Genomic DNA, 19,400 nt, shown 5'->3' on the forward strand with positions numbered 1-19,400 from the left:
ATAAATTATAACTGGGCCAAAAAAACATATCGATGTATTTCTTCGATGATGTCGGCCCAATTTCCTAATTATCTCATCCGGCCCGTCCAGTTTGTAATATTATTTAGGGAATCTATTACATGAATGAAAAAACAAAACAATGCAATAGCTAAATTCAGGTGTAACCGGAATCGGAGTCCAAATCCTGAGAAAATCTTCTTCAGCAGCAGAGCCGAAGCTTGAGATGCCGCAAGCTTGCGTTTACGCTGACGTCAACCTTCACCGCCCGCGAGACTATTGGGATTACGAGTCGCTCACCGTTCAATGGGGGTATGAATTATCTGGAAATGTAGTGCCTGTATTTCCCACTTTTCCGTCTTGTTGTGTGATTTTTTTTAAGGGCTTGGGAATTCTTGTTTTCATCAATAGATTCCACGTGTTTCGTGCGTGAACAGTTTATTGTATTCGACTTTGTACTCATAGATTTTTTCTCTTGGATTAAAGTAGGAATAAGCTTGTGGAACAATGGGGTCTCTTTGTTTGTTTATCAGAAACCTATTCGAATTGGATAATGAAACGCATGACTTGCTATACCCTGGAGGAAGTCTTTATCATTAATTATACCTCTATTTGGACTTCTTGTTTTTTGAAAATCTTTTCTTCTCCCAGAAGTTTGTCTTTGGCACAGTGCCTTCTGTATTAACCATTTCCTTCTGATGCTGGTGCCTGAAAAAAAATGGTGCAATCTGGTTGGGTTTTCTGTTAAATTCAGCTTGAAATGTTTTGACTTTAATAGAATTCTATATTTTCTTAATGTAGTCTTGAATTTTTTTAGCCATAGTTTTTTCAAAAGTTGATGTGGTGTAGAGATATGTTAAAACTGTAAAGATTATAGGAGAACAGTGAAATAGTTTATTGATTGGTTGGAAAAAAGTAGAGAAAAAATTTATTGTGTTACTATTACGTTTTCTCTGAATAATAATTGATTTAAAATGTGAAATGAAGTATCAATTTAAAATTTTGAAAAATAGTTCCAACTTATAATCTTCTGCCCTACATTTTGTTGGGCATTCCACACAAAAACCCAACCAAAGTTGGCCCATGATTTTCCAAAATTTTTGTGAGAGGAGTTGGATTAGTTTTTGCCAGTTTAACATGCTAAGTTGAAATATTTAGGTTTGAAAATAGCTTGTTTGGATTCCTAAATTGCCGTTCATTTGTGTATCTTGTGTCATTCGGCTAATTCGCTAATTCATAGTTACTCAGGATGGAGATTTGTTCTTTTTTATTGATAACGTTCTATATTGTGACTTGGATAAAGTAAAAAACTAAAAGGCCAAATTATTGTCTTTGAGAATTTAAGTTATTTGAGATCACAATTGGTTTGGATGAGATTGAGCCTTTCAGTTGTCAGTTGTCTAATTCAAGGAATGATTAGTTGCTACTGAAAAGTATATTGGCACAACATATATTTTTGTTTGTTGATTCAGTACATATAATTTTAGTATTCGCAATCTCGTAATACAAATCTCAATCTCTTTGAAATATTCACTGTCAACCTAGCTCCATTTGCTGCTCTCGTACCTTTACTTACCATCTTCAGAACGAGTTTAAGAAGTTGACAGGTTGATTGCTTAATGAATCACTATCTTATCCTATAAACTAATGAGTTCATGGATAAGGACAATCCGAAGAAGGAAACTAAAAGATTGAAAATGCGATGTTCCAAATGGTGAGAATGGAGTTGTTACATCAGTTAAAATTCGAGGGAAAGGATAATGAAAATGAGTTTTGTTGGTGTTAGAATCTTTTATGGTTATATTTATGATCTAGGACAATGTGAGGATGGAAACATAAAAGAACTCCAAATCACCTTACAACGCCGAGAAAAAAATTGCTAGCTACTATGAATTTGTCTTTGGTTTACTTGGACAGCTTTGGAAAACTCTTTGCATATAATTGCTGTGGAAAATATTTAGGTCTCTGCTGGTGGAGTGGGCATCTTTATTTTATATTGATGGTTGTTGCCCCGCTACTTTTTTAGCAAACTTGTTCACTTGGCTAGGTTTTTATTTATTTGGTGTTTTCTTGGTTTACTATGACAGCACATTCATTTCTTGTGTTCAGTGATCAAGATGACTATGAAGTTGTTCGGAAGGTGGGAAGGGGGAAATACAGCGAAGTCTTTGAAGGTATAAATGTCACAAACAAAGAAAGGTGCATTATCAAAATTCTCAAACCAGTCAAAAAGAAGAAGGTAATGTTCATCGTTGTATTGTGCTGAATGAGAAAAAGATACTTGATAATACCACTTAAATAGGATTTTGATGGACTGGGAAAGGTTGATATCATGTGTTCTCTTTGATATTATTCCGGTGAACCTCAATATATGTGTGTTCTCTGGTCTTCATGTCTATTTCTAAGTTGCAATTTTTGTTTTTCTTTCTTTTCATTGTATCCTATTCAAACAAAAGAAACATATTCTGTAAACAACAGACAACAAGATTTTATTCCACTAAGTGGGGACGGCTATATGGATTCTCCTACATTTGCTCTGTCCCTACTGACTATATCATTATCTATGACTATATTTATTTGAATTTATCATGTTTAATTGTTGCCAACCAAGTTTCTTCATTCTCCCTCTTACTCAGTTAATTTACATATTTGTCAAGGTCTCGCGTTGTCTAATCGGGTCATTTATTGGTCACCTAAGTACATTTAATGATTATATTTTTTTCTTTAGAATGGTTTTTTTCTTGTTCCATTCATGATACTGTTGCAATTTTATTCGATGGGATAAGGTTGAGTATGGTTGATTATTTTTACTTTTTAATACATGTGCCTAGACATACATGCATGTATGTTGGTATATTTAACTGTTCATCATGCTACATAAAGATAGCCTCTATGTTTGATGACACAATTTTCTCATTATTGGACACTGATTCAAAAGTCATCAAGATCTTTTACAGTACATGATATTATGTTGAACTTGTGCAGATAAAAAGGGAAACAAAGATTCTTCAAAATCTGTGTGGAGGTCCCAATATTGTGAAGCTGCTAGATATAGTGAGAGATCAGCACTCAAAAACCCCTAGCTTGGTTTTTGAATATGTGAACAGCACTGATTTTAAAATTTTGTACCCAACATTGACAGACTATGATATACGATACTACATATATGAGCTTCTAAAGGTACAGTCATGTGTTAAATCTTGTAGCTTCCTGAACTTTTGTAGTTCCTGTTGGTCGGCTCCTTTATAGGTCTGGTAGCTTTTTAATTTTCTTGATTTCGAGTTCATCATCTCTCTTTCTGATTTTAAGCAAGTTTATTTTCCTGCCTTGAATTAAAAACTCTAATGATTAAAGTTATGCCTCTCTCTTTTTTTTTCATGTGCAATATTGATATGAGAGAGAAATAATATAAACAAAAGCATTAATGAACTCTAATCAGCCAATTTATATGCTTCTTTCATCCTCTGATTATAATCTAAAAGCTTATGGCGATCGTGTGTCGACCTTTTTGAGCTTCCTACAATTAAGCGAGTACCAAAGTTAGGATAATAAATGAAGCGTTTAGAAGCTGAACTTTGTTCGTTTATCCTGCATGATACCATCTTTTTCTCGGGGTTGAGTTACTTGCTAAGTTATTAGACAACTGTTTAACAGCTGCTGACATAGAATGATGATATTTTAATTTTTAGGGTGTCTGGAGTCCTTCTATTTATTTATGGACTTGAAAATAAGAAATTTTTGGTACGGTTTACTTGATCATGTAAAAGAACTTCAGTGTTATACAGTCAATTTACACATTTATCAGTAATATGAGTATTAGTTTACCACCCATAAAGGAGTATTCAAGTCCCTACGGGAGGTCTGGTGAATGATATAATTCGGAAACAGATGCGTCTAAGGCAGGACCACCTTTCCATTTCGCTAGCTTGTCAAAGTTAGAGCTGCGGGCATTCTTTCTGTCCCCGAAGGCGAAGCAGGAGGAACCAACCCAACAGTGTACCAGAGCGAGCACAAAATAAAGTGTATGAAACGAACAAATGAAGTAATAGTGACCAGCGAGCTATTGCTTGCCTTTGCTTTAATAGTTTCTATTCGGCTGAAAGGGAAAGTAAGCAAGGAAGGCATAAATGTGAGCTAAATACTTTTCTCGCTAAACCTGTCTCTGATCTTCTCCACTGTTTTGGCTAGTTTCTTTCATATGGGTGTAAGGTTCCTAATGTTGTAACTCAGAAAGTATAGTTGTTTTCTCTTCCTGACCCATCGGCCAAGCCACTTTGTCTGTTCATTGGATTGATGTCTGATAGCTTTTCCCTCTCCCCAACTGCTGTCATGTCGCATACGCTAGTTCTTGTTGTGCTGTGCTTTCCTTTCTGTCTCGCTTTTGTCTTGATTCTACTAGTTATCTCTCAAACAACGGTTATTCCGCTAACACACGATAAGCCGCGTTTATCTAATAGCAAACGATTATCGGCTACTTCGAAGTCTTTCCGCCCTGCCTGAGAAAGAAAGGATACATTCCTCACGTCTGCACAGGCCTATGGGCTTTAGCAAGCCCCTTTCCAATCAAGGTGCATCATTTCCAAAAGTACAAGGCATATCACTGTCAGTGCGCTGGAAAGATCAGTAGGAAGATATAGGAGCACAATAAGGAGATTATTGTATGCCTAGGCAGTGACTCTTCTATGTCACATAGTCTTTCACTTGAGATTTACGGTTCCGAGTTAGATTCTAATTGCGAGGAGGAACTGAACCCTGATTGTGATGGCGACTACCTAATAAGAATGGAGAATGGGGTATGGATGGAAAGGGATAACGGTGGATAGTGAACTCTATTTGATACCCAGGGTCGCTTGGGAGCATCTTCTTGCTCGTGATGATCATAACTTGATTTCATGGAATCTAAGGTTCTGAAAGAATGTAGTAAGTGGTGAACTTTGTTTAATCGCGCGTTAGAGGAATTGAATGGTTGGCTCGAAGAGGGAAGAGATGTCTTCAATGTTACCTGTGGGATGGTAGCTTTACTAACTCTATTTTAGTTGAGTAAGATAGTATTCAGTTATGATGTTCTAGCTAATTAGAGCCTCTATGCATTGCTGAAGATCAATTTGAAAATGGGCTTATCACATCTTTGAAACTGAATGTTGCTGGTCTTGCTAGTTTTGATCTGTAAATTAATTTTGCACGAGATCATAATGCTTGCTCTCTCCTTTTTCTAGTGTTCAGTTTAGCCTTTCCTTTTTTGATAACTGCAGCATCAGTTTTCGATTATTGTTGGTGGCTTCACGAGGACAAATTTTCCTTCTCTGAATTCTTGTGATTGACGTATTTTAAAATAGATGCTATTTGAATTTTAATCCTTGTTTAGCTTTAGCCTCTGAGAGCTGGATTACAGTTTATCAGTGAACTGAATATACCAAAGACAGTTACTCTAGGTGATTTGGATGAAGATCTATTTTGATGTGATAGCTGTTCAAAATACAAAATTGCAGGCATTAGATTACTGTCATTCTCAGGGGATTATGCATAGAGATGTCAAGCCTCACAACGTTATGATTGATCATGAATTACGAAAACTTCGTCTGATTGATTGGGGCCTTGCCGAATTTTATCACCCTGCCAAAGAATACAACGTTCGAGTGGCTTCAAGGTTCTTGTTTTGCTATTTTTTCGGCTTCAAGGTTTTTGTTTTGCTATTTTTTCCTTTAATATGTTTGTAATGTATAAGGATGGCAATGAGTCCGGGTTGGAGCGGGTTTGGCCAAACCCAGGACCCGCCAAAAATATATAATTTTATATTTATTCAATAAAAAATTTAAAAATTAACGAATCGTTAAATTTACATGTCCAAATTTATATTGATAATATTCAGGACAAAATCAATATTATCACAATTTAAAATATATCAACTTGTATTCAGTTAATAACAAAAAAGAAATGTAATGATATATTTTCATATTAAACATATAATAATAAAATAAAATAATTTCAATCCAAAAATTTTATCAATTAAAGTTATAGATAAAGTATTAATTATTTAGTATAAATAATATAATGATATCATTAATAATATAAATACATATATATTTTATATTTTTAAATATATAGCCCCCGGACCCACCCGGACATGCTTTTAGACCCGACAATCCGGGTCTAAACCCGACTCGTCGGGGCGGGTTTAGTACAGGGTTGGGTTTAAACCTGACCCATTAATGTAGGGCGAGTGTAAGGGTCTTTGTGCATCTTGATGTAAGTTATCCTGAAGTTCCTATATTGGAGATATATATAGTGTTTCTTTGATTCAGAGAATTTTATGCATATAATTATCTCATAATGCTCTTACTTCTTAGCCACTTCCCAATGCCTATATGGAGTTAATTAAAGTTCCCATTATTTTGTCTTTGAGACGTGCTTTATGTATTTTTATCTTCTTATTATCATCTAGATACTTTAAGGGGCCTGAACTACTTGTGGATTTACAAGACTATGATTATTCTCTAGACATGTGGAGCCTTGGATGTATGTTCGCTGGAATGGTAAACATCCTTCTGATTAAAAACATATGTCATCCGTTTGTTGTTATTACCATTTGAATTATCATTACTTAATTTGCAGATTTTTCGGAAGGAACCATTCTTTTATGGTCATGATAATCGCGATCAGCTTGTCAAAATAGCCAGGGTATTAACAAATTACAATAACAATTGAAAAACTGCTTTATTGCTGTATAAGATTTCTTAATTACTATTTCGTCTTTCTTTTAATTAATAGTGGACTGATTTAAGGAAACTCATTTGTAAATGGGCTATAAAATCCAAAAGTTTTTGGTTTAAATTTTCAGTGCTACTGAGATACTGCAGTTTTTGACATCTTTTTTTTAAAACAAATTTTACTTCAAAATAGCATCCATATTGTGATGGCCTTTTGTATCTATACTGTTATGGACCCAATTATACTGGGCCTAGACCAAATGGGGCAGAAGAGGCCCAAGCCTCCTATATCTCGAAATAACCGAAAGAATTTAGATGGGGAGATTCATTCACGTTTTTACAGTTTAGTGATTAGTGAGTTACTAGCTTGAGCTACGGTATTTTTTAAAGGATTTAATGATTTGGCTGAGTGTTTCACTCAGATTATTGCAACAACTTTTACTCTGAATCGATTGAACATTTAGTTCCTAACATATTCCATAATGTTATTTGCACATCTTACCTGAATGAGCTGTTCTTCTTATTCTTTTAGGCTCTGTTTGGACAAGTACTTCAGAAACATTTTTAGTGTTTTATAATTGAAAAAACTTAAAGCATGTGTTTGGATAAGATTTTTGTAAAAAGTTTTGAAAAATATTCTTACAAAAGTGTTTTCCAAATATTGTTTTTAGAGAAGAATTGAGAGATATTATTTTTTTGTTTTTGGATGAAAGAACGATGAAAATAAAAAATTTTACTTTTTAACTGTTAAAACGTTTTATAGAATAGTTGTCTGATTGCATATTTATTCTTAAAATAACGTTTAAAATCTTTTGTAATTTTTTTGTAAAAAACACTTTTATAAAAATGTTTTATAAGTAATTGTCCAAACAGAACCTTATATTACTATACAATATTCAATATGCCAGAAAAGGCATAGTTGATTCTGTCTATACTTGAAGAGCTTGTTAGGAAGAGGAGTACTCAGTGCTTTATGTCAAATAACTTGTTGCCCGCTCTCTATCAATCTTCTGCTAAGTATCCTTTCTGGACTTTATTCTTGTTTCATTCTTTTGCTTTTTTATATCTGGTAGATTGGAACATGATAATAAATTTGTCATTTTATTCTTTCTACTCTTGCAGTTAATCGCTTGTTCACGGAATAGCTTCGAAAAAAATCATGCATATTGTTACATAGTCTACCAAAGTCCACCAACTGAAGCGTGCTAGTCAACTAAATACTTAGTCAATGACATGATAATTAGCTATTGAGCTGTAAACCAAAAATAGTTACCAGTTTGTATATATATAGGGCATACTGTACACAACTTCTCTCAATTTTCGGATGAATAATACGCTCATTAACATGGTATCAGAGCGGTTTTGTTTCGATCGTGATATGTTTGCAGCAGATCGGCAACTTCAATCTTCGGTGCTTCAGAATAATTTTGAAGATGCTCTTGAGTGATTCAGAGTAATTCCGAAGAATTTTTTCACGCTCTGTATTTTTGCGTAATCATGGCGAATACGACATCAACTTTCGGCTTCAACGATCCATTATATTTGCACCCATCCGATGCTCATGGTACGTCTCTTGTTGTTGATCCTTTGATCGGATCTGAGAATTATAGTATTTGGAGCCGAGCAATGAAGATTGCACTCCAAGCTAAAAATAAGCTAGGATTCATCAATGGAACCTGTAGAAAACCAGCGGCAAATTCTCCAACCTTATATCAGTGGGAGCGATGCAATGCGGTTGTGTTGTCTTGGATTTTTTCTTCGGTCTCTAAAGAAATTTTCTGCGGACTTGTTTATGCGAATGATGCATCAAGCGTTTGGGCGGATCTTAAGGAACGTTTTGACAAAATTTGTGGTTCCAGAATTTATGCTATTCATCGTGACATTGTTCGTTTATCACAAGGAACAACAACCATTTCCGTATATTTCTCGAAGCTCAAACAGCTATGGGATGAGCTAGCCTCATTGATAACTTCACCGTCTTGTGATTGCCCTAACTCCAGAGCTTATGCTGAACATGAGCAGCAACAGCGGTTAATTCAGTTTCTTATGGGGCTTAATGACAATTATAGCTCAATTCGAAGTCAAATCCTCTTGATGAATCCACTCCCTTCTGTGAGTCAAGCCTACTCAATTATCTGTCAAGAAGAAGCACATCGAAATGTGCTGGTCTTCCAACCGATCTCAGATGCTCCCACCACTGCATTCTATTCTTCATCTTCCAAACAATCAGAGATAGTAAAATGTGACCACTGCTCTATCCCAGGACATACAAAGGATTATTGTTTTCGTTTAATTGGCTACCCTCCAGGTCATAAGCTTCACAAAAAATTTCCTCAAAACAAAGGTTGTAAGCTCACCTCAAAGAATACTAGAGCCTTTGCGCATAACTTGGTCAGTGAAGCATCTAAACCTACTGCTGAATCACAGTCTCCTACATCTGCTGGAGTGCAGTTTACCTCCACTCAATATGCACAAATTCTGAGACTCCTTGAGAATTCAACCATCAATTCTCCCCCATCTGCAAATTTAGCAGGTATGGCTACTAGTTTACTGTCCATTTCAGATACTAATGAGTGGATATTGGACAGTGGTGCAAATGCTCATATTTCAGGAACTTCTACTGGTCTTCAAAATCTACAACCATGCCTTTTTGCCGCAGGATCAGTGAACCTCCCAGATGGTAATTCTATTCCTATCATTTCTACTGGCTCCATTCAACTATCTTCATCTTGTGCCTTGACCAAAGTGCTTCATGTCCCTACCTTCAAATTCAACCTACTGTCCATTTTCCAATTCACCAAAGACAACCAATGTTGTGTTATATTCTATCCTTCATTTTGTTTGTTTCAGGAACTCTTGACTGGGAAGATAATGGGGATTGGTAAACTCAAAGATGGCCTTTATTATCTTACAAGTCCTTCACCTCCCAAAAGCACCACAGACTCCACACCATATATCAATACTTCACCATGTAATTCCATTACTCCTAATTCACGAAGTTTCGCATCTGTAATGTTTCTTCTCCATTGAATAATACAATTGATCTTTGGCACAAAAGGTTTGGCCATATGTCTTTTACTCGATTACAATATTTGCCATTTATTTCACAACATAAACCCACACAACATTGTCATATCTGCCCCATTGCAAAACAAACTCGTGTTGCTTTTCCCTCGGTTCCGAGACATACATCCCCTCACTGTTTTCACCTTGTCCACATGGACATATGGGGTCCATATCGGGAACCAACTCATGAGGGTGCTAGGTATTTTTTAACTCTCGTAGACGATTTTTCAAGATGTACATGGGTTTTCTTGATGCACTTCAAGTCTGATACTCTTCGAATTTTAAAACAGTTTTTTGCATTTGTTTCAACTCACTTTCACACCCAAATTCAGAATGTCAGGACTGATAATGGTTCTGAATTCTTTAACACCGAGTGCAATGATTTCTTCACTTCTCTTGGCATCATCCATCAGAGTTCATGCTCATACACACCCCAACAAAATGGGCTTGTTGAACGTAAACACCGACATATACTCAACGTGGCTCGAGCCCTTAAATTTCAAGGTTCTATTCCTGACAAATATTGGGGTGAATGTGTATTGCACGCTGTGTATTTGATAAATCGCACTCCCACTCCACTACTGGCAAACAAAACCCCATATGAAGTTATTTTCAAGAAAGCTCCAACATTTGATCATATTAAAGTCCTTGGTTGCTTGTGTTATGCCACCAATCTTCGTCCCAGTCATAAGTTTGATGTTCGAGCCGTCCCCTATGTGTTTCTTGGTTTTCCACCTCATCAAAAAGGTTACAAACTCCGCAATCCCTCCACCAACCAATTTATCGTGTCAAGGGATGTGATTTTTCATGAGGACATTTTCCCATTTGCAGCCTCAACCCAATCATCTGCCACCTCTTCTCCTTGGCCTTCCATGAATTCTGATATTCATGATGATGATGTATTAAATCCAACATCGACCATTCCACCTATTAACCCCACACCTCATATTTCACCTCCTATTCCTCCTAAACGCTCTTCCCGACAGTCCAAACCACCTATTTGGACAAAGGACTTCATTTGTTCTACTTTAACTACTTCATCCCCTGCTACTATACCATATGACTTATCCAAATACCTTAGTTACAATCATATTTCTCCATCACACCAGTCCTTTCTTGCCTCCATTTCCCAATTGACAGAACCAACTTCTTATAAAGAAGCTTCCGCTGATCCACACTGGCATAAGGGTATGGAAGTTGAGATTGAAGCCCTTGAAGCTAACAAGACATGGGACATTGTACCACTCCCTCCGGGTAAGAAAACTGTTGGTTGTCGTTGGATTTACAAAATTAAATACAATGCCGATGGTAGCATAAACAAATTCAAAGCTCGGCTTGTTGCCAAGGGCTATACTCAACAACTTGGAATAGATTATCATGATACTTTTTCTCCGGTTGCCAAAATCATTTCTGTCCGCTGCCTCCTTGCCATTGCTGCTGCAAAACATTGGCCCTTATTCCAAATGGATGTAACCAACGCTTTTTTACAAGGAGATCTTACCGAAGACATCTACATGTCTATTCCTCAAGGTTTTGAGCAACCTAACAGAAAGAATCATGCTTGCAAACTCCTGAAATCTTTATACGGTTTGAAACAAGCCTCACGCCAATGGAATTCCAAATTCTGTTCTGTGATGATTCAGCATGGTTTCGTCCAATCGGTTCATGATCATTCACTGTTTGCGATTAAAGATTTGGGCCCTCTCAAGTATTTCTTGGGTCTTGAAGTGGCTCGGTCGAAACGTGGGATCTGTTTAAACCAGCGCAAATATACACTTGAGCTGATTTCTGAGGTTGGCATGGCTAGTTGTAAGCCTCACTCTACTCCCATGGAACACCACCTCAAGTTAACCACACCTGAATTCGATAAAAGCTTGGGTTTAACATGCACCTCTACTGTCACTGACTCAATTCTTTCTGATCCCACCGTGTATCAACGACTTATCGGACGTCTCATTTACCTTACAATTACTCGTCCTGACATTTGTTTTGCAGTCCACCACCTTAGTCAACTCATGCAGTCACCTAAGCTCTCTCATTTGCGTGCGGCTGAACGGATTGTTAGCTACCTCAAAGGTTCACCAGGCATGGGTATCTTCTTATCATCTTCGTGTGATTTTCGCCTCTAAGCATATTGTGATTTAGATTGGGCCTCCTGCCCCATGAGTCGTAAATCGATTTCTGGTTATCTTGTCACACTTGGCAATTCACCAATATCATGGAAATCCAAGAAACAGAACACGATATCTCGGTCTTCGGCGGAAGCTGAATATCGATCCATGGCTTCTACAACTTGTGAGGTTGTGTGGCTGCGTGGACTTCTAACTGATATGGGGTTACATTTCGAGACTCCTACTTTACTTCATTGTGACAATCAAGCTGCTATTCACATCGCCGCCAACCCATTATATCATGAACGCACTAAACATATCGAAATTGATTGCCATTTCATCCGCGAGAAGATTAGGGATCACACTATTTCAACTTCACACATTTCTACTCAATCTCAACCTGCGGATATATTGACAAAAGCACTTGGCTCTGAACAGCATCATGTCTTATTGTCCAAGCTCGGCATGTTGAATTTACTCCGAGCTTGAGGGGGGATGTTACATAGTCTACCAAAGTCCACCAACTGAAGTGTGCTAGTCAACTAAATACTTAGTCAATGACATGATAATTAGCTATTGAGCTGTAGACCAAAAATAGTTACCAGTTTGTATATATATAGGGCATACTGTAGACAACTTCTCTCAATTTTCGGATGAATAATACGCTCATTAACACATATACCAATAATTTGGTTTGGTTAATGTTGTTCTTCATTTGTTCGATCGACATAAAGTATTGATTCTGATTACTTTTTGATGAATATATTTTATAGAACTATATCTTGTTATGAAAAAATATTGTACTGGAAAATAGGATGTAACATTGAATTTTTGCTTTGGATTTGTTTTAATTAATACTTATCAAAAAAAGAAATAAATTTAGTAATTTTTAGTGCTATGCCAAACTACCTTCTTGTACTTGTTTGGAACTATGAAGGATTTGAGTGTTTTAGTTGAAGCCTGAAAGCACTGTTCTCACTTGTACATTCTTGTCAAGTGATGTGATGTATTGAAATGGATATGCTAATAACTTTATTGTTGGATCCACCTCAACATTCATTACACACAATGTTCTAAATGGCGGTCGAGGCGGATGCCTAGGCGGTAGAAAGACCGCCTCGGCTTTGTCTAAGACGGTCTTTATAAGCGGTCTGAGGCTATCAAGCGAGTGAGGAGGTGGTGGAGAAGGTCACTTATTTTAAAATCTTGATCAACGGTCAAAGTCGAATAATTTTAAAAAACAGTCAAAGTCAATCAATTTAAAAAACCCTAGATGTAATTAAAACATATCTCACTCTTTTTGGTACTTAATTTTGATTTCAATTGTCATCCGCTATCAGCCACCACCTGTCTCAAAACGTCTCTGCCATCAGTCATCACCATAATTATCTTGTTAGTTGCATCTGTATATTTATTGCACGTTGACTAGATTGTATTATATTATATGAAGCTTTTTTATGCATAAAGATTATTTAATTAATATAAATCATAAAAAATGATGTTTATTTGAAATTATATTGTATGATTATATATAATAACATATAAAAGTTGCTAAAAAATAATTCAACCGCCTAGACGGTGCCTAGCGATCGCCTTGCCACCGCCAGTGCTTCCCATCATTTACAACATTGACTACACGGTAAACGTCCATTAAGATTTCTGTGCAACGTTTTTAATACTAGATAAGAAGTTTAGTTGGTTGCAGGACGTATGGAGCATTTGCATTTAAATATAAATATTAATTGTCTTATTTTGAGGAATTGATTTTATCAAATTTCCTGAACCTTTGTTGACTTTCAGTTTATATTTTTGAAATATCTATATACTAATTGATTTATTTATGCTTCAGATATAATGGTGCATTTTTTAGTTTTTTTTTTTCGAATTTATAAATGCCCTTGTATGACCTTAAACATCACAGGTCCTTGGAACAGATGAGTTAAACGCATATTTGAATAAATATCGTCTTGAACTGGATTCTCAGCTTGAAGCTCTTGTTGGAAGGTATTGTCATAGCTATGATTTGTCTCCATTCCTCACTCAAGGCATGTGCACCTGAGAAAAACTTTTAAAGCCTGAAATCCCATTGAATGTGATAATGTTCTTTATTTTTATTTTACTTCCTGGAAATCAAGAATTGATGAAGGAAACTACATTATCAAAATTGAACTTCATGATTCATTCTCATATTTGAATAAATATTGTCTTGAACTGGATTCTCAGATTGAAGCTCTTGTAGGAAGGTATTGTCATAACTATGATTTGTCTCCATTCTTCACTCAAGGCATGTCCACCTGAGAAAACTTTTAAAGCCTGAAATCCCATTGAATGCGATAATGTTCTTTATTTTGATTTTTACTTCCTGGAAATCAAGAATTGATGAAGGAAACTACATTATCAAAATGAACTTCATGATCCATTTCCATTTATCCAGGGGCCAAGGTTTACTCATAACTTACAGCTGTTACCTTTCCTTCAGGCACAGTAGAAAACCCTGGACTAGATTTGTTAATTCAGACAATCAGCATCTGGTTTCACCGGAGGTTATTTCTTCTACCTTTGAACACTTGGAAATGTGGTATTTTCATCTTATTATACCTCATCTGTGCGATATCGTCGTTGACATCTTTTTTTTGGATTTGTTATATCATACTGATAGGCCATTGATTTTCTTGATAAGCTCCTCAGATATGATCATCAAGACAGGCTTACGGCCAAAGAAGCAATGGTAAGATCTAGCAATCTTCTCCCCTCCCTTTTTCCATTTTCTTTTTCCATGTGAGCTTGTGCATTGGGTAGGTCGTCTGTACTTTAGTAAATCTTCAACTCTCCTTTATGGATTTGAAGGAATTATTTCAAATAACTCAAATTTGAATGAATTTGAAATCTACAATGATAACTAAATAAATAACTAGTTGGAATTTGAAATATATTATCAAGTGGATTTACTCAAATAAATCAATGGATTTGTTATTATGAATTTGAGATCCTTAGTTCCAAATCCATCGATTCAAATGCAATATATGGTTCTCCTTCAATTAGAAGATTAGATTATAATTAATCTTGGATTAATGGTCATTCTCGTCGTAGAAATAACATAAAATAGTGGTTGATTTTCAATCCGTGTATCTAGAATTATCGGGATCGATACATCAAAGGCAGTATAAATTTCATCTATTTTTCCCCCTTTTTTTTTTTTTTATTGAAATTGAACTTGATAGTATCGTGCTGGTTTGGCATTTCCATCTCTGTTGCAGGCTCATCCATACTTTGCCCAAGTGAGAGCTGCTGAAAATAGTAGGATGCGACCACAGTAGTCACACTCGTTTACGTTCTTCAAATAACATCTCATTTGAATATAGTATTTATCAATGCGAGGCGAATTGAAAAAGCTTATGGACTCTGAATCTAATTAGAAGATAGTACATTTCCTGCATTTGATAAATGATGTTTGTAAATTATCTTATCTTGGATCTATTTCTATAAGTAGTTATCTTCAATCTTCTATTTTATTTTATCTATCTAAATTTGTATCGCACAATATTTGTTATATTGGGATTGTTTAGAAGGACGAAACACAAACTGAAGACATGAGGTCTTCAAAGATCAATAAATTCTTGAAGTGTTGACTCATGTTGCTAAATTTTATGATTTGATTTCTTGAAAGACGGTTTCACGAATTTTTATCTGTGAGACGGGTTAATCATACTAATATTCACAATAAAAAGTAATATTTTTAGTATAAAAAATAATATTTTTTCATGGATGATCCAAATAAAAGATCTGTTTCACAAAATACGACATGTGAGATCGTCTCATACAAGTTTTTGTCAAACTTTATAATGCTAGATTTCAATATCAATCTTTTATCTTTTTATTGTTGACAATTTTAGTTTTTGTTTTTTCAACGTGTTGCTTATGTGATATTAATGTGTTGTTTATGTGACGTTAAGATTTAAATTTAATAAACCACTGATTATTGTAAAGTGTCAAACATGTATGACCAAAAAATGCATTTTTTGGTTATTAAAATTGAATCATATTAATAAAAACATTAAAAATATATATGTGCATTTCCCTTTCTCCCTAGATATATTGAATGGAAATCACATGCTTGAAGTTCCAAGGAAAGCCCACGCCACACAAAAACACTTTTTTGCCAACAACGATCCGACTGTGTAGCAGATAGGATAAGCTCGTGAAGAAAAAAACAAATATTTATATAGAGGACAAGGAAGTCAAACTCGAAGGTCAACAAAATTGTCATTGGAAATTAAATTAATATAAATGAAATATAGTCAAATTCTTTCCTATATAAAATTCCACATGTAAGTCACTATTTTCACCCTAATATAAATATGTGAGGGCCTTACAAACCATTTCGCAGCACTCGAAGAAATGTTTCGATCAATATCATTTGATTCGTGTGATGAGATGATAAATGATATATAATCAAAGAATAACAAATCACTACATATAGGTAACGGAAGGGGATATGAGTTTAATCATTTATAGAACTTAAATCAAACATTGAATGAAACAAACACGTATATTAATTTAACATCTTATTATTGAAACTGATTGGTTATTACTTATTTTCCTTGTATGTTTTTCCATAAGGAAAACCGTCACTTGTCTTTTCTTTACATTTAAATTGTACTTTTGTTTTAGTTTTTTGCCTTAAAAAATTAATATTAACTTTGTGTCACTTGTCTTTTCTTTACATTTAAATTGTACTTTTGTTTTAGTTTTTTGCCTTAAAAAATTAATATTAACTTTGTTTGTCGAAATTTCTCTCTTCAGTTAAAATACGAAGTCGTTTCCTGATTTGAAATATCTGGTGCAAGAAATGTGTACGTGAAGCAGCCCTCTATTATATGTCAACATCAAAAAATGAATTGTTTAGTTGTAATGTTTACTATTTTAATTTGAAATTTATTGCTTTAAACAAATTTTTTTTTTGCATTTTTAAATTATATATCAAGAAATAATATGTCGTAGTGTTTTCTTATACAACTTGGCTATGGATTAAAACAACACATGGTTAAATTCATTTTTTCAAAAAACAAATTATTTTCACAAACATCTTATTAAGATTATCTATTATTATCATATATAATAATAATTAAGAGATGATGTATATTGATATAAATAAATAAAATAAAATATCTCATGAATTTCTGAAAAATTTACAGCTGAGATTAAAGTATGTACAATTAATCGACTTCACGTAAGATGTTTAATTTTTTTCACGTTAATAATAACTTGCATGAGACGACATAATTTAATCGATCACCTTAATTTGACCAACGCGATCTTTAATTTTGAGATATAATACATCTCACCATTCCATCTATTTATTTCAAATATTAAATAAAATTTTAAAATTTATAAGATCATTTTTTGAAAACATTATAAGCTTTTATATTTAATTTTAAACCTGTTTTTTATTGTTGGATTAAACGAGTAAATTAAAAATAAAAATCGAGATAGAAGACCAAAAAAATATATGATGAAAATAGTAAGTAAAAATAAAGTTAATAATGATCCAAGATTTACTCCCTCTTCCGTCTTATAGATTTAAGTTTATTTGTGTTTTTACACTAATTAAGAAAATCATTGGAAAATAAATTTTATAGAGAAAATTAACATCTTACTCAAATTAAATAAGTACTTTAATATGACATAAAAATTTGTTGGAAATAACTATTGTATTTAATTAATATGGTAGATTTGTAAAATAATAAATAAAATAATACTAAATATAGACATTGTATATTTGAAAAGAATGAAAAAATATATATAATTTTTATATTTGAAACAGATAAAGTAGTTATCATGATAATTTTAAATGGAGTTTAAGTATTCTTAAAAAAAATAATTTTAAACTTTATTAGTCAATAAGAAATTTTTTTCCATTTTTTTACATTGCAAGTTGTCTTTTTAGAGATTTTAATTAAATTCTCAAACACGTTATAAATTACATTAAATAACTTGTGATTTGAATCAAACTTACGGATCGTTCGATCCTACCTGTGGGGGCACTGCCCCACAGGATTTAGATGGTCCAGATTTAGCCATATTTGTGATTTTAAAAAAAATAGTGGATCTCATGTACTTGTGGTTAAATCTGGACCATGAATCTACACATGGGGGCACTGCCCACACATGTAAGGTGAAATATTCCCAAACTTACGAAGGAAAAATGGTTCCATAACGATACCGATACCGAATGTTCGGTACATTCGGTATACCGAATTTTCGGTATGAAAAAATTTCATACCGGTACCGTATCGACACCGAAAATTTTGCCGGTATACCGAAAAAATGTCGGTATACCGAAAATGTTTTCGGTATACCGACATTTTACATTTTCGGTATACCGACATTTTTTCGGTATACCGAACTTAAATTTAAAAAATAATAATAATAAAAAATTATTTTCGGTATTTCGGTAAATACCGAAAAAAAAAATATTTCATACCGATACCGAAAATTTCGGTACGGTATGATACCGTACCGAAATGTTCGGTATACCGATTTTTTCGGTAAGTTCGGTATTTTTTCGGTACGGTTTTTCGGTATTTCGGTATTTTTTCTCACCCCTACTCATAACTAATTACTCTTACAGAGAATAGAGACTAATTGAAACTCTCATAATTACTCATTTATTTCTCTTGACTTTAACATAAGACAAAAACTTGTGTAAGACGATCTTACGGGTCATATTTTGTGAGATGAGTCTCTTATTTGGGTCATCCATAAAAAAACATTACTTTTTATTATGAATATCAGTAAGGTTGACCCGTCTCACATAAATAGAATTAAAATCAACACTTCTTTATATTTATAAATATATCATAAGATAGAAAAATTTCCACCTAATCAAAATTGATTTTGTCAAGGATGTAATTTAAATATTTGAAATTGAAAGTATTCCAAGTATCACATTTTAATTATCCTTTCATTATATATCAGCAATCATCCTCAAAAAAATTACGCTAACTTTGAACTCATAGAATTCGAATATAGTTTTTAGCTCTTGTGCAAGTTATCGAATGTAACACTAGTCCATTTACCAAAAATTATTACCGATGGTTAAGAGACACTTTAAAAGTTTGAAGATTGGGAAAAAAATAACTTACAAAAGTAATATATGAAGTTTATATCAGCAATTGAATCTGTAAAATCCAATCTATAGTTAAAAAAAACAGAGATTTAAAATGCCTCGCAAAAAAATATATTTGTTGAATTTTCGAAATTTGAGAAGAGTTCAAATCTATATAATTAATAACAGTAAAACCCAAATATTTTCAAATTATATAACAATCTAAACATTGTTTTTTCTAAACAATTATTGTTTTTATTACCACACATATAGAATATAAGATCATTTTCATCACGTGTGAATCAACCTTTTCTAAGTCCATACCATAAGACATCATTCAACGATTTTTAGTCGGTTCGTGTAACAAATATGACCATTAACCAATGCTTCATTCATCAATATTATGTTATA

General features: G+C 34.0%; 1 protein-coding gene across 1 annotated transcript; it reads left to right on the forward strand.

Moving 5' to 3' along the window:
• The first annotated feature begins 117 nt into the window (after positions 1-117).
• On the forward strand, positions 118-15,386 carry LOC142551506 (casein kinase II subunit alpha-2-like). The gene is made up of 10 exons (XM_075660782.1): positions 118-309; positions 2,107-2,236; positions 2,983-3,177; positions 5,487-5,644; positions 6,440-6,530; positions 6,610-6,675; positions 13,803-13,885; positions 14,361-14,424; positions 14,541-14,609; positions 15,139-15,386. Exons 1-10 carry the CDS (start codon positions 224-226, stop codon positions 15,196-15,198), a joined length of 1,002 nt encoding a protein of 333 aa, XP_075516897.1. The 5' UTR covers positions 118-223; the 3' UTR covers positions 15,199-15,386.
• The last annotated feature ends 4,014 nt before the right edge of the window (positions 15,387-19,400 follow it).

The sequence above is a fragment of the Primulina tabacum genome, chromosome 7, assembly GCF_025594145.1.
Source record: "Primulina tabacum isolate GXHZ01 chromosome 7, ASM2559414v2, whole genome shotgun sequence".
NCBI lineage: Eukaryota > Viridiplantae > Streptophyta > Magnoliopsida > Lamiales > Gesneriaceae > Primulina > Primulina tabacum.